This window comes from Lonchura striata, chromosome 2 (assembly GCF_046129695.1).
Source record: "Lonchura striata isolate bLonStr1 chromosome 2, bLonStr1.mat, whole genome shotgun sequence".
Lineage (NCBI taxonomy): Eukaryota > Metazoa > Chordata > Aves > Passeriformes > Estrildidae > Lonchura > Lonchura striata.
Window position 1 is genome coordinate 84275759 of NC_134604.1, and position 16143 is coordinate 84291901.

A 16143-nucleotide genomic window follows, 5' to 3' on the forward strand; every position below is an offset into this window, starting at 1 on the left:
GAGGCTAGGGCTTAAGTCTAGCAAGATGGAATTATACAGATTTTATTGGCTAGAACTTGCCTTGCTTTTATGAGATATTTTCTCAGAAACTAGAACTGTGAAATGTTGCTCTGACAGAAATATTTTCTAGTCCTTTTCTGAAAAAAAAAATCAAATTACTTTTTAGGCAATCATGCCTTTTGCAAAATCTACAGCAATATTAGATGAGGATACCACAGTGGCTGCTCAGCCTGTCAGTATTAAATTGCAAAATCTTGAGTCTTGTTGACATCTCTGCAATTTGTCTGGCCTTAATATTTAATAAGCCTCATACTCTACAACCTCAGAGTGAGGGCAGTTCTTTTAAAAACCACCTTTTACTTTTGTCAGATTTCTTACCAGACTCTTTCAAATTAGAGGTGTGCTTGCATGTGTGATGGGTAGAGCAGTCATCAATTTTATGGCTCCATGCTCCTGTTGTATTAAACTTTTAAGGAGTTTGCAGACTGAATACTTTATATAGCACATCAGGACCTTGGGTTTGCTCCTGATCAGTGGGGACAGTGGCAAGGTTCAAGTTGCTTTTTTAGGAGGGTGAGTATTAGAAGTGTCCATGTAGTGCTGCATATTCTGGTTGTCCACTTGTCTCTGAATGGTTCACTGACACCTAGATTTTCCACAGGGAACAGAGGAGATGAATGAGAGGGGCAACCCATATCTGTCAGTGAAATGGCAACAGTGAAAGCAGTAGATAAAGGTTTGTGGATGTGCTAGGAAAAAGCAGCTGAGCCTACTCCATAAAGACAATTTTTTTGCATTTGTGTCCAGTAAAAAACCACAGAGAATCTTAAGAAATATAGTCTGAATAAACTTTCATTCTAAACTTCTGATTTAAACTCTGTTTTTGTCTTTGTATACACAGGAGTCAATTTTTAAGATCGCTAATCCTAAAAACCTGCAGGTTTCAACCAGTTGGACTTGTCATAGTGGAAAGTGTTCACCCCTTGCATTGTGTACTCCAAATTTGCTAGCTTGAGTTGGAGGCTGTCTTTGAAGCTACTGCCTCTCCTGGCTTTTGGGCAGTCTAAGGGAAGAAGCTGACTTCCTTCGTTCTGCAAACCCTTAAGCAGTAGAAAGTAATGCACAAATTTAAAAGTATTTGTCAATATGTTGGTGTATTTCACCAATGCAATCCATGCTTGAGGTGATAACGTTTTTAATTATTTTTGTGTAAGAAGCTGTGTAGCTGAAATTGAAAAGCTCTATTATGTGGTTTGGGAGTTTTCTAAAACTCTTCCAAAGCATTTCCGTCTTTAGACCCCGGAAGTGGCTTTTTTTAGGTCTCAAAAGTGGTTTTAGCAAGCAACATTCAGCTGACATCTAAGGAAAAAAAAATTCCTTTTATATTTTCTTTTTTCCCTGGAGGCTTGAGTAAATTTTTGGTAATTTCTTTTTCTCTGTAGTTATGACAGTTTCAAGTTGCAAATGCTTTGTCCTAATAGGTCTTTAAATTTTGAATCTGAGCTTGAACTTTTAGATTTGTTTGTCAGACTTAAGTCAGTTCTAACTCTTCAACACTTCAATTTGTTTTGTTTGCAGTTGTGTACTTTTCTTTTTTCCCCACTCATTGTGATGAACAGCATGGAAGATAAAAGTGTGGGAGCTGCTGCAAACTGCTAATGGCTTTTAAAAGGCAAATCATTAAATCTGTGCTCTTTTCAAGTGCACCAGAGACTTTGTGTCTGAAAAAAATGAACTTCATTTAAAGCACACCTGTGGCTTTTTTTAACATGAATTGCACAAAAGACATTCCGTTTCTGCCTATGAGATGTATATGAACTCAACTCTAATACTCTGAGACATTAAAACATTTCTTCTGAGGTGTAAGAAGTATCATGTTGTGCTGAAAATGCTGTTGGACTGGAAGCCTCAAGCAGTGGGTTGAAAGGAAAAGTTATTTATCTTCTGACTTGGTGCTTTGAAGATATGGGAAATCCTAGGCTGGTTTATCTTTGTTTTCATGCTTGGGTGCCTGGAAGAGATGACAGCTGTGTTTCCTGTTGGCTCTGGGCTATTCACCACTTCTAGTGGTTTCCCTAAATGTCAAGATATACAGAGGGCTGGTACCAAACCAAAGCTTGGTGGAGGCAAAATAGGAGTTGAAATGAGTTGCTCTAGATACTTTACCTCCACTGAGGTAGATCTGAGGTTAGTACTAGTCAAGCTTTTGTACTGTGAGGATATGAAGAAGTGCACATAACATTTAACCTGCAAATTCACATGGTAGAAAATCTTGGAATAAGTACTTTTTAAAGTTTCAAGAGGAGTTTCTCTAAGTATTTAATTAGTCATCTGTCTCTTAACTATGCTGTCCAAAAGCAGCAGTGCTAGCACATGATTTTTAAAAACAAAAATCCAGTTGCATGCTCCCTGAGGTAGCTCTCTCCATGAGCAGTGTTGATGGATATAGATTGTCTTAGGGCAGGGTGTGTAACCTTTTATCTACACATACCATTTTTCTGTGGATTTATTTTTTTTTTTTCCTTCTCTTAGTTTCAACTACTTATCTGATACCAGGGCCCTAACAGGCACATTGCTATTAAATGAGGTGCTTCTAGGATGGCAGTTGCAAACTGGATCAAATGCATTATAATATATTGCATGTTACTGTCACTGACACTTGCATTATTCTATCATGCAATTTTCTTAGTCTTTGGAGAAGTGAAATTGAATAGAAGCCAGAATTAGCTGACACTGTATTTTACTTGAAAAATCTAAATAGAAAAGTGAAATGAAAAGGCTGTGAAGGTTATATCTGAGCAGTGATGTGGCAGGCTACTTAAACTCATGTATGCAAAATGGATAAAGAATGTGCATGGTGAGCAGCAATGCTTGGTTTCATGGCCTGCTACTCTCTGTCATTGTGAGCATGGGTGTGGGTCCATCCTGTCCTCTAGTTTTATGTCAAGAGGGAGATATTCATACTTCTGGTGGCAAATGTATAAATTATTTTTAAAAGTATCATGTGCAAGTAATTATCTAAAGAGCAAGTTACTTCAGCAATTTTTCAACTGTACTGGTTAGACATAATTTTATTGATGAAAATGGTTATATTTTAATAAATCATGTCACAAGAAGAAAAAAATTAAGGATTTTTGGAGGGTATTCTGGTGATGCTTATCTGAAACAGCCCTGAAAATGCTGTGGTGTGAAAAAAGTGAAATGAAGATCCTTCTGCTGGCTTAGTATCTTCCTGACAGGGTACTCATCTACCTTGGGATGCAATAATTGCTTTATAGTGGTTGTTTTGCAAATGTCTAAACCCAAAATTTTAGTGTAGGACTGAGAGCTGTTGTGTTGAAATTGTGTGGGAAAACCTGCTGTCTTAACTTGAGTATTTCTTATGTTTGTTCTTTAAGTCGTTCAAGAGAATATGCAGGGAAGAAGAATGAATGACCAAAAGACAGCATGAATAAAAAATATGGTTTACACACTTAAAATTGGTTGTTTAAGAGGAAGCTCATGGGATTCTGCTGATGTAGGTGGAATGATTCTGATGGTTCTGCTCATGTAGCTGGGATCAGCCTTTGGAAGGGCTTACTCCTCACCTTTTTCTGTCTTGCCGAGGGATCTTGCACCAAATCCCTGTGGTGTCAGTAGTTGCCCTTGATGCCAGTGGACCAGATTATTCCATGTAGCAGCAATTGGCTGCTCCTCTTCTCTAGTAAATCTGATTTTATTAGCCCTCATCTGACGACACCTTTTGCCTAGGAAAAAACATGAAGTCATAGATTCCCATCCACTTCTGTGCCACCAATGAGACATGCTGGGATTAGAGTTGAGGTGGCATGCAGAGAAGAGATGAAATGGATTTGATTGCTTGGGCACCTTGTTGGCATCACTGGTGCTAAAAAAGATGTTAGGGATGGCAGAAATGTCAGGATGTAGCAGCACCTGTGATCTGTTTGGAGCAGGCAAGGAGGCAACAGTGTGTAGTGAGAGCAGAGCAAGAAGTTCGTGGCTAGGAGCTGTAGGGTGAGCTTGGCTGGAAAAAGGTAATGCCTGTGCCAGTTCAGGGGGAAAGAAGGAGGGTGGTAACAGGCTGTGTAGGGGCTTGGGAACTGCAGCTGTGGGACCTCTGGACAATGTACTGCTTGTAAGCAGGCTGAGCTTTGGGACAGCTTTTTTTTTTGTTACAGCTTAAAGTGAATTCTTTCTTTTTCTCCAACTCATGGGAATCAGTCAAGAAAGCAGAAGTGTTGTGAAACTGCTCATGCACTGCAGGCTGTGGCAGAAGTAATTTGCTGGCTTCTGCAGTTAGTACTAAAACAACTGATTAAATCAAATTTTGAACTACTTACAAAAGCAAGTAATAGTAGATTCCTTTGCTCCTCTGGACAGCTGTCCATAAGGTCCTAAAAGAGCATTTGCAGGCTTTTTTTCCCGGTTCAAAGCAGATATAGGGGGATGGATGTTAGAACAGCTGTGCAGGGGGATTGACAATTGTGGTGTGGTTGTGAGAAGGCCATGGTCAATGAGGTGCCTGTGCTCAGAGCAGTCACCCAGAAATGAGAAACAGGAAACATGTGGCTTCTTGGCTCTGCTTTGGGACATGTCTGTAAGGGGCAGATTGCTTCTGTGAGATGGAATAGATCTGTTGGACTGTGTGTGTTTGGATGCTGTAATAATAAGGTTTCTATGGTCAGACATAATGATCACAGAAAACTAGAGTTGTCATCTTGCTGCTATTTCTGTATTTTGGGTCAGTAAATTTCTCTGTAAGCCGCAAACCATTTTATCTACAAGTGCCGGTTGGTTTTCTGCCCACAGCTACAGAACATGGGGCTTGCCTCAGCAAAAATTTAGTTTCTTGAAAATTCAGTCAACTTGAAATCTTTGTCCCCTCTACATGTAGAAGATTATATTGTTAGTAACTGGAAAGGGCTTGATGCATAAAGATCTTTGGGAAGAGAGAATTACATTTTGGGAAGAGAGAAGTAATGTTTTCAGTTGTTTCAAGGAGAACTTTTCTGGTACATGTTTTATTTTATTCACCTTGCTCAAATTTCTTCTTGTTCTTTTCCTCCTAAGACTTTGTTTTGCCCCTTATCCTAATCACAAGTTCCCAGAAATGGTTTTTAGGATGAAGGCCTCCACACACATCTATTACTTTCTACAAATGAGCAAAGGCCTGAGGATGTGATGTCAGAATGTTCCTAGTACGAAAATAGACCTAGCTACCCTCCTTGTAGCTATTGTGAGATCTCTGAACCCAAAACTGTACCAAGATGCATGCAGTTCCTGCCCCTTCCCCCTTGCCTTAAGTAAAACCTTCAAAATTAAATGACAGTGTCAGGAAAGAGATTGTTGCTGCTTAATGAGTTTCAATTGGGTTATAGATTGAAGCCTGACTCCTTGCAATGACAGATTAATAACTCCTTCTGCTGAAGCTTTATGAGGGGGATAATTATTTTCTGGGCTCTTTTTTTTTTTTTTTAACTGAAAAGCTCTTTCTTGCTAGTGCCTGAGCCAGATGCTGTTACTGTAAATCTTTTTGTAACAAAAGATTTTACATTATTTTTCAGACTCTGAGGAACTTGCGGCCTCCTGTCTGAGATATGCTGAGTGTTCTGCCATGCAAATGGGAGAAAAAAGCAGTAACAGAACACAAGAATTAAATAGAAAGCTTTCTGTTTTACACAATTATATAAATATAATTAATGTATTATTAAATAATATAAATATGAATACTTATAATAAAAATAAAATTAAAAAACCTGCTGCTGCTTCTGCTTTTCTTATTGGTGCCTGCCAGCATGGTCACTGATGTGCCTGGGGGAAAGAATCTTGGTGTTTGTGGTTTTACTCATCTTGCTTAGAATTCTGTATTGAAAGAAATGCTTCAGCTCTGCTGCTGCTGCAGGGGACTGGGACCAGTTGCAGCTGGCATTCTGGTAGGGAGTCACTCCTGTGTGAAGGAAGGAAAGGGAGCCACAGTGAGGCAAAAGTTGGTGTCTTTGTGGTGGTCCATTGCTGCTCACATCTCTAGGAACATATTGGTACATGTATAGCTTTCACTATTTGGGTTTATAAATAAGGAGGGAAACTTACATTTTGAAAAGTATAAAGGAGCTTTTAAAATGTTGTTTAAAAAGTATTTAACAGCAAATGCTTTAAATGCTTAAATCTGTGTTGCGTGAAACAATGCTCATGCAGTAACTAAACTTGAATGCCCCTGAGTTGAGATTAGTTGCAGACTCTGTAATCTCTGACAAATACTTGTGCCCTTTACAACTGTGGTATTTTATTTCTAAGTTGAGACTGTCCTCTGTAGCTTGTCCAAGGTCTTTCACTGAGTCACTTCTAAGGCTGGGGCTGGCCCAGGAGCTTTGACTCATAGTCCTGTGCTTGGACCAGAGGCCACATGTGATTGCCACAGGACAGCAGCTTCTTCCAGGGCTGCCTGTCAGTTCAGGCTGTTTGACAGATGCTGTTGGCTCGGGGCATGTGTGTTTTGTGGCTTTAGGGGTATTTTTGACGCTTCTAAATTTTTTTGTCTTTTCTGGATTTTAGATTCTAGGGGAGGATAAAACCAGCAATTTTTCTTACTGGCTATCATTTTGCCACATATTGTCATCTTTCTGTGGCTGCCCTTTTGCTAATAGAGTCTACTCATCCCTCCAAATTATTTGGAACAAATTAATTTTTCTGGCACTATAGCTCTCCTGTGCAAATGTAAAGCTGTATGTGAAACGTAATAGCTCTTAGAAACTAACTTTTGAAATTCCAAAGGAGTCTTCTGTTTAAGTCTCCTGATAGTTGTGTTTTTAAATTGGTCTTCTACTTTGAACCTGTTCTTTAACCTCACCATCAGTAAGAATGTGCATTACAGAATAAAGCATACCTGTCTACTCCTGTAGTTCATAATTTGTTTTTTACCATTTTGATATACATACAAGTATGTAAATCACACAACATGAAAAAGAATTATATCCCTATGCTCCTGTGAGTTTTTTGGAACCAAAGGCTTGTGAGAATGCACGAGTTCACAGTGCACATGTGTCTGGCAGCACAAAGCCAGCAAGTTAATTTCATTTTTGGTTCTGCACAGTGTGCCAATGGTTTTTTGTGTAATCTGTTTTTAAATTCAAAACTATGCTTAGTTTGGCTTGTTTTAAAAGTGAATGAAATGCTTATTACAAAGATGCCCTTGATAGCATAGTGCTACGTCTGCCTACAAGGAGGAAGAACTACCCGCTTGTTTATTGTCTTTTAACTTCCTTATCCAAAATAGCCCTAAGGCAATGACAAAGCACGACCTTGAACTTGTTATTCAGAATTTTAGGGTTTGGATATCCTCAAAATTTCTTCCCAACTTCAAGAATAGACATCCTCTGCCTTCTTTTTCTGATGAAAAATGCTGGTTTTAAATTTTTTTTAACTGAAATATAGTGATGATTTATTATGCTCAGTGCTCACACTGCTGAACATAAACTGCTTCCCATTTTTCAAAGTTTGCATCTTCTGCAGCAATGTGACAAGCTGGTGAATGCCACAAGGCAACATTGCACCATTGAGACAGTAGTTGATGATTAGCTATGCTGAGTGCAAGACAGAATCACAGAATCACAATTAGGTTGGAAAAGACCTCTGAGATCAAATTCAGTTCGGGACCTAACACCACCATGTCAATAGACCATGGCAGTGGGTGGCACATGCAGTTGTTCCTTAAACACCTCCAGGGATGGTGACTCCACCACCTCCCTGTTTGTTCCAATGTCTAAGCAGCCTTTCTGTGAACAAATTCCTCCTAATGTCTAGCTTCAACCTTTCCTGCCACAGCTTTAGGCAATTTCCACTTGTCCTGTTGCTAGCTGCCTGGGATCTCCTGGTCACCCCTTTTGCCTGCTTTTGATAGGGTCAGTTGAGGCCCAAGGCGGGTGGAAGTCAGGGTGGACTGAGGCAGTAAAAGCAGCCCCCTCCTAGTCTGCTGGGTCTTTTTGGCTTTCATGATAAGACTCATTGCTATTTATTTTGCTCTGACTTACTGAGTTAGGAGAGCAGTCTGTCATTTAAACAAAATAAAAACCCAGCTCCAAAGCAACAAAAAGCCCCATGACCTGATCCAGAAAGCAATTAAGGTGATTTAAAATAATTTTTTGCAGTAGGAAGTATCTGTCTGAGGAGTCCAAATGTTCATGAGAAAGACCTTAGGAGGTAGTTTTGTCCAGCCCTTTGCTCACAGCAGTCCCCCACAGCTTGGGTTGCTTATGGCCATACTCAAGTGAGTTTTGGCTATATGCATGGAAGGAGATTATGCAGCCTTTGTGACAGCCTGCTTTGGTACTCAACCACTTCATTGTTTTTTTTTTTTAAAAAAAAAAGTGCTAATTTTTTTTTTTTTTTTGCGTACACTGCAACAAGTTTATTGCCTTTAATATGAATCACTGTACACTTTCCAGAAGATCCTGTCCCTCCCTCTTCTGTCTCCCCAGAGTGTAGCTGCAAACAGCAGTAAAATCTCTACTAAGTCTCTTCAGTTTGAAGGTTGGAAGGGAAGGACCCTCAATTTTCAGCACCTGGCTCTTTACCAGAAGTGTATGAAGGAACCTGTATCTGAACAGGTTTGAGCTCACGGATTGATCCACTCCACTGCTTCACAGATCAAGTTGAATTCACCGATCAAACTGTGTGATGTGAAGTGTGAATGCCTCTGGTTCCTGCAGTCAGCTGCCAGCTGGCACCCCCTGAAACCTCAGGGCTGCTTCATCAGAGAGCTGGGCTGGAAATCACACAGACCACAGCTCTTAGCAGATAAAGGCACTCGTGGTTATGTGTGTATTTCTGAATTCATGTTCTCGCTTCAGTGACTTCTGTACTCAAACAAACCAAAAGTAAAGATGACATTTTAAATGGTGTATTGCTAGATTGGTGTTGACCAATCTATTTGCATCAAAGGAGGTTTAGATTGGATATTAGGATTATTTTTTTTCACTGAAAGGATGATCAAGGATTGGAATTACCCGGGAAAGTGGATGAGTAACCATCCCTCGAGGTGTTTACAAGATGTGCAGGTGTGGCACGTAGGAGCATGGTTTAATGGTGGGCTTGGCAGTGCCAGGTTAACTGTTGATCTTAGATTGTCTTAGGTATTTTCCTACTTAGGTATTTTCTGACTCGGTGATCTTAGGTATTTTCCAACCTAAATGATGCTATGACTATATCTGAAATCCAATATTTTTCATTGTCAATAGTGATTTGTTTCAGAAGGGACAAAATATTCCCAGGATTTAACACTTCATTTTTAATAAGATATTCTTTGTATACAACCTGCATGATCAGCATTGTACAGGCAAGCTGCTGGCATAAATGCTCTCTATTAAAAGTGAGAGTGCAAGTCATGCATACAGGTTATTACATATTAGTTTTTGAGATAATTCTTCATAAGAGTATTTGAGCAATGAAGTAAACTTGCTCTTGCAATAGCTACCACAACCAAAACTTTGAAAGTAAGGCCCTTCTCAAATTTTGAAATATTTGTACCCAGTTATGGCTTTTTCTATCTTGTTGCAGTCTTGCAATAAAAGGCACTGCTGGATTTATTTGGCCTAGAGGTTCTCTTTTAGAAGAGCTAGAGTCTTCTTAAGCAGTCAGAAACATATTTGCTTTTGTTCCAGGTTCTCCATAACTCTCCAGCAGTAACACCTTGGGAAGGAGTAACACAGAGTTTATGTACTGATTCTTCTGTATCTGTTCCTAGGTTCCAGCAGCCATTCCTTGCTTCCAAATAAGCAACAGAGCTATACTGAATTTATGCTTATGTTAACAGTAAGTAAGACTTAGTCTAGGCTTATCCACTGAAAAATTCCAGGTGTCTCTCTATTCTACTTTTGTTCTTCAGCTGCAACTCTGATGTTTCAGGAATGGTTGAAATCAAGTATCCAGGGAGAATTACAGAGGATGCCCTGGTCTTCTGTATGACACCTAATGGCAGACAGCTTAGAAGGGCATCCTTCCTGAGGCTTTAAGTCAGGCAGTTTCTTCTGCCTGAAAAGCATTTGGGGATTTTGTTTTTTGTGATCCTGGAGAGCTGATTGAGCTGTCTGAGCTTTGCTAATGTCATATTATCAAGTGAGATGCGACGTAGAAATCACATAACAAGTCAAGGAACTTTTTAGTGTGTAAAAGATGCAATGTTCATTGGAAAACAGAAAACTTTTCCAAATAGTTTTTTGTGAAGATTTCAAATATTTTTAGGAAAAGCACTAATGACTTATTGTCAAATGTGTGCTTTAATGTTTCACTTCAATGTTCAAAACCTGTTGGTTTGGGACTATATGATGTATATAGTAGTATGCCTGTACCTTTGTAAAGTCAGGGATCTTTCTATTCTTCTAATTCATCTTTTGAAATAACAAATGTCTAGTATTTTTCCAATGAAACTGGCTGAGGAATCTGTGTGTCTTCCTTGGGGCCCTTTTGTTTTCATACATATTTCCTTTAATGACTGAGCTGTGGGTGGCTTTATCCACTTGACTGCTTCTGACAGCCTTTTGCCTCAACAAAGGTCCAGGTGCATCCTGCTGCAAGAGAGCACCCTGACAGCAAAGACCATGTGTTCCTAAACTGCATGGATCTCAGTATAAAAACCTCATCCATTTTGCTTTTTTATCAATAGGAGGTGTAAAAAATGCCCTGTAGCTCTGCTGCTGGGCTATGGGAGACCGAGGATACGGGATAGAATGTTTCACTTCAAATGTGAAGTACTAGTTTTGAATATAATTGTCATATAACTGGTATATCTTACTGTGGAGGAGAATGTACAAGTGGATTATATCCAGTTATAAAGTGCAATTACCTCCTGTTCTCAGGTTTCTCTTCCTAATGAAATAGTAATGAGATTTCCCATCTGTTTTTGCAATGCATTCAGTAAGGATAGTCTCTGACCCTAAGAAGCTACCAATGTTCCCCTCTATTCTCAGCTGAGTAGCAATATAGAATTGGCTTTATACCACAGCTATGTATAAGTTCATCTGTACAGTTTTATTTTGCATTCTGATTTACTGCAGGATTTCTGGCTGATGCTGGTTAGATCAATTTTTACCACAGTCAGTCTTCCTGATGTCTTCTGTGAGCGTAGCCTTTCCTAGCTGTGAGTAGGGTGAGAGCAGCAGAAATCTTAGGCTGCTCGCCTGGCTGGGTTGGTGAAGGGGTCTGTAGCTTTAACTGGTAGTGCAAGTGGCTTGGAGGTGACTGGCTGTAACCTGTCACTTTGTGCAGAGCTGTGTTTCTGCCTCATCCATCATATATAGCTGCAAAGTGCTCTGGTGGTGTTAGCAGATACTTCTATAAATCTGTGTTTTTGAATTGTTAGCATTGAAATTTCAGTAAGTAGAAATATCTTGTTTAGGAGATCTCTTCCAGTGTTCTCTCTGAGTATGTACTTCCCTTTTCTAAATAAAATGTATCTTAATATTCCAGGTACTTTGGAATTATCATGTTGCTGCTCTGTTCTTAGAGAAGGAAGGCTGGAGATGAGCCTCCCACTAGTGTCACCGCTGCTACCTGCTGTATCTTCTTGCATTAAAAGTTTTGTTTGTATGGACTTGAGGTGTACTTCTTTGGTTGGTTTTTTGGGGATGCAGCTTAGTTACTCTTTGCCCTATGTTTTTGTCATGCATAGTAGATTTTTGGTTTGTTTTACCTCGTTTATTTTTTGGTTACTACCTGTGAGCTTAATTTACTCTCTGGGGAAACTGGATGCAGAGGGAGGGTCACAGGGAGCAAATCCAACACTGACTATGACTTGTGAGCAAAAGCACCAAACATCCATCTTCATCTTGCAGTTGTCTGGAACAAGGATTAAATTGCAGATCATCCTAAGCCAACAGGGGAGCGTTTAGTAAGTGGGTATCAATTTGTTTACTTACCAGACCAAAACCACTTTTACCGTTCTTATATGTTCTCTCTGCAGATGTTCTTTTCTTAGTATATTATAAGAGGATGGTGCTCCGTTAGAACTTTGTGCTTCTCCAGCCCCCTGGCATTAAGTTACAAATTATTTTTGTTACTGTGTCTGGTGCATTTGTTATTAATAGTCTTTTCTGGCTGGATTTTCTCTGCTGCCTAAGCGATTTGTCCTGTATTCCTGAATCCTGGGCCTCTTATGATTGCTCACTTACACCTTCTTTTATTTTTGTTTATGTAGAGAATGCTTGCAAATGACATATAGTGGCTTCTTTGTGCATGTCATCTGTCCTAGTTTTAAAGTTTGTGGAGTAAACAGAAGATTGTGCAACAGGCATTGTTTACTTGCCTAGAACTATAAGACTAAAAACTGTGTTCTTGCTGCAGCCATAAAATAATATGGCAAACATCACAATTCCAGATCAGTTACTGTCACATGTTTTCAGCAGTCATTGTTTTCTGGCAATAGTGTTTGCTCGGTTCTGTCCTAAGGCTGGTGAAATGCATTTGTTATGTCCGGCCTCTCATGTGACAGGGGTTTTACACTTTTGAGGTGTGAATGAGGGTGAAGAAGACAAAAACTGAAATGGAACCTTTTGTTTGTCACTTCAGTCAGGTAGCAGGTACTTCAGATCCACTGGTAGTTTTGATGTGATCAGAGCCTCTCTTCCTCTGCAGCAAACTGATAGTAACAATTCACTTCAACGTGTTTATGATGCCCATATACTTGTAAAGTTCATGCATGATCCCTTGGATAATGTTTGATACTTGTAAAATGCAGGAGTAGCAGATCAGGCTCATAGGTTTTTACTTCTCTTCCAGGACTCATAGTTGGGGTGATCCTGAGGTACGGGACTCCCTCCACGAGTGGCCATGACAAACCATTCAGCTGCTCGCAGGAGGACAGGCCCTTCACCACCCTGCTGGTCAACGTCAGCGGCAAGTTCTTCGAGTACACGCTCAAAGGGGAAATCAGCCCTGGCAAGATCCACAACGTGGAGCAGAATGACATGTTGAGAAAGGTGAGGCTACACCATTTTGCATGACTGACTAAGTATTTCTCCTTTATCTGTGCTTCCCTCTCTCCTCCCTCCATACCGTTTGAACCTTAAGTAGTGTCAACAGCAACAGCACTTTAATGCTTCATTCAAAACCACCTTCTGTATTATACCACTGCTGGAGAAACTGTGCTCTGTTACATGTATGTAGTGCTGTCCTAAAGGCCTTGGTTTGAAGACTTAACTCTGTATCTGTAGAATTCACAGAGACCAGCTGAACAGAAAAAAAGAAAAAAAGGCCTTGTGCTGCTTTGTATAAATGCAATATAAGGAAAATGATAATTTCTTAGTGCAAAGTGATTGTTCCTTGTTTTTTTGTTTGTTTGTTTGTTTGTGGGTTTTTTGTTTGTTTTGTTTTTTTCCAGGGTTTTAAAATCTGCGTATTGTCAGGAAATAGTTACTGCTTCCACCCAATAAACCAGCAAATGAGACAGTCTGGTGTTAGAAGTAAAATTCACTTATCAGCAGTTATTCAGATGTGTTATTTGCTTTTTTATTCAGTGTCAGGAATTAATCACCTTTTGTGTGTATCAAAGCTAGACTTAGAAGCATAGGATTGTGATCTAAAATTACTTCTTTCTGCAGATTATGAAGAGAGCTTAGCTGTCTATGTGTATCTGTCTGCAGTAGGTATCTCAAGGAAATGAGTACTGCTCTGGGAGGGCACAGTTGTAGTGTTTGTCTTCTAACCTGGGCTTAGGCAGCAGGTGAAGAGAGCCTAGTTATTGTCATATGTGTGAGGGTCTTCTGTTTGCATTTAAAATGTTATTTTTTGTTCTTTAGTGTAGTGTAGTCCTTCATGGATATGTGGAACTTCTACTGAAATACATGGAAGAGGTGTATGATCCAAATTTCTGAAGACCAGTCTTGTATCTCATTTGCCAGGCTTACACTAACTATTCAGTGGCTAAATTTGCACAAAAAAGTAAGCTAAAATAGCATTTCATATGCAGCTATACCAATATCAGGTATCACAATAGGAGAGATCTTTTCCAGCATAATTTTAGAATTTTTTTCTTTAAAATAGGAGACTGTGTTTGGACTGCTGCCAGATCACGATGTAATGCATGTTCTTTCTAGATGCTATTTACCAACAAGAGCTGCAGCTTTTTGCTGCTATGTACAAATAGAACTGTCCAATGTTTTAGAGGCTCAACTTATCTATTTCAACAACCATAAATACTTGTTGTCAGAAAATGAATGAAGAAAAAAGTCCCAACAATTTGTGTATGTCTGTTTCTAATTGAAATTTCATATTTTATCTTTTAGGTAACATTTGACCCAGAAGTGTTCTTCAACATTCTATTGCCTCCTATTATTTTTCATGCTGGTTATAGCCTGAAAAAAGTAAGTGCAATATCTTCTGAGGAGAATAGATCCTTTTTTTAAAATGAAAGATTGCTGATTTGGTCAGGATTGTAGTCTCCTTTCAGGCATTTACTTACAGTAAGAAAAATCTCATTTCCTCCAGAGATGGTTAGGTCATATTGTTTTAAGAGAAAATACATATATTTTTGAGTAAAAATGTATTAAACTTTACTTAATTTTGCTGATTTATTTTCCTTTGAACTTAGCCAGACATTGATATCAGTTTCATTTAAAGTAAAAGATGTTCTGTTATGAATTGTTTTGGTCCTTCTCAAATGTCCAAAATGCAATAATAAATTATGCTGAGAGGCAGACCTAATCCTGAATCCCAGTGAAGATGTGCCAGACCCTTAATGGCAGTAGGGCCCAGATTGTGATCTTGCTTGAAGACACCATGAATTGGTGCTGGTTTCTGTCAATAAGCCTTCTGTCAGTAAGCTACATGTAGGGTCTAATGCATGGCACAGATCTGGTTTATTCAATTTATTGAAGTTAGATTGAATTTACATAGCAGTAATTGAAATGTTTCTCTGAAATAGAAGTGTATTTCTCTCTATTGATACAAATGAAGTAGTGTGCTACATGGTTCTGAATGGGCAATATAACTTTTCTGAAGTATATAAACCTCTTTTTCTTGTGCAGAGACACTTTTTCAGGAATTTGGGGTCCATTTTGGCTTATGCCTTTTTAGGAACAGCAGTGTCTTGTTTTATTATTGGGTAAGTAAACTGATATCAGTTCCTCTCTACACTAAAGTTTAAGCTGATAAACACTCTCTCTCTTTGCCTACATATATATATTTTATGTATGTATATACACACACATTTAGTTTAAGATAACTGGTCATGTTGATTTGCTTGCCTGCAATCTCTTATCCTGCTCATATTACTGTGTCTTTTATATGGATATTCTGATTAACAGAAATCCTGAATTGTATTGGTGACCTTGACTTGTCTCTCAAAAATTCACTAGAGAAGTAATCTATTATTGTAGATTATTCTTACCTCAGAGCTTTTGGCCTTTGTGCTGGGAGAAATAGTTCTAGGGGAATTTTGAGCAGAGAGAACTTTGTGGAAATGGAAGAAACATGTAGACTCTGTGCTAATTGTGTGAAGATTTCAGATTTACTGGTTTTATATTATGTCTTCTGGATCATACATTGCTTGATTTGCTTCACAGGGAAAAGAGGAAAGTTCACTTTGAGAGCTTTGTGCTACACTGTGGCAGTGTCCCACTGAGCTGTAGCATAAACAAGCCTGTCTGAAATATTGTTGTTTGTGCTTTCCCTTGGCCTGACTGAAAGGCACCATATTGTTTGACTTGGAATGTTTTATCTTCTTTCTCTTCAGGAATCTCATGTATGGGGTTGTGAAACTAATGAAGTTGGTGGGTCAGCTGTCTGATAAATTCTATTATACAGACTGCCTCCTCTTTGGAGCGATAATATCTGCCACTGATCCAGGTAGCTTGATGAACATTTTTAATAAACTTCCAAAATAACGCTATTGTTAGGATTTTCAGCTGCATATTAACAGAACTCTATTTTCAGTTATGTTATTAGCATCTCTGAACCTCTTCTCTGCAATACATGCAAATTCATTTTGAAAAACATTTTGTAAACTGTTCTCTGCTGATTTGTGACTAAACTGGCATGACATCATAGTATATTTGGAGAAAAGTCTAACACTCCTCCTTTTCAAATACTTAAATATGTTTTTTGTTAAGTGGTTTATTGTTAATTGTGCAACAAAATAGATGAAATTATTGCATT

At 38.9% G+C, this 16143-nt stretch overlaps 1 protein-coding gene across 2 annotated transcripts in view; it reads left to right on the forward strand.

The window, feature by feature from the left end:
- SLC9A7 (solute carrier family 9 member A7) overlaps positions 1-16143 on the forward strand; it is a 66729-nt gene that overhangs the window by 17902 nt on the left and 32684 nt on the right. For both annotated transcript variants that reach the window (XM_077781517.1, XM_077781518.1), the window contains exons 2-5: positions 12769-12968; positions 14274-14351; positions 15015-15091; positions 15722-15834. In XM_077781517.1, the coding sequence (XP_077637643.1) occupies positions 12769-12968; positions 14274-14351; positions 15015-15091; positions 15722-15834 (468 nt within the window). The remainder of the gene's footprint in view (positions 1-12768; positions 12969-14273; positions 14352-15014; positions 15092-15721; positions 15835-16143) is intronic.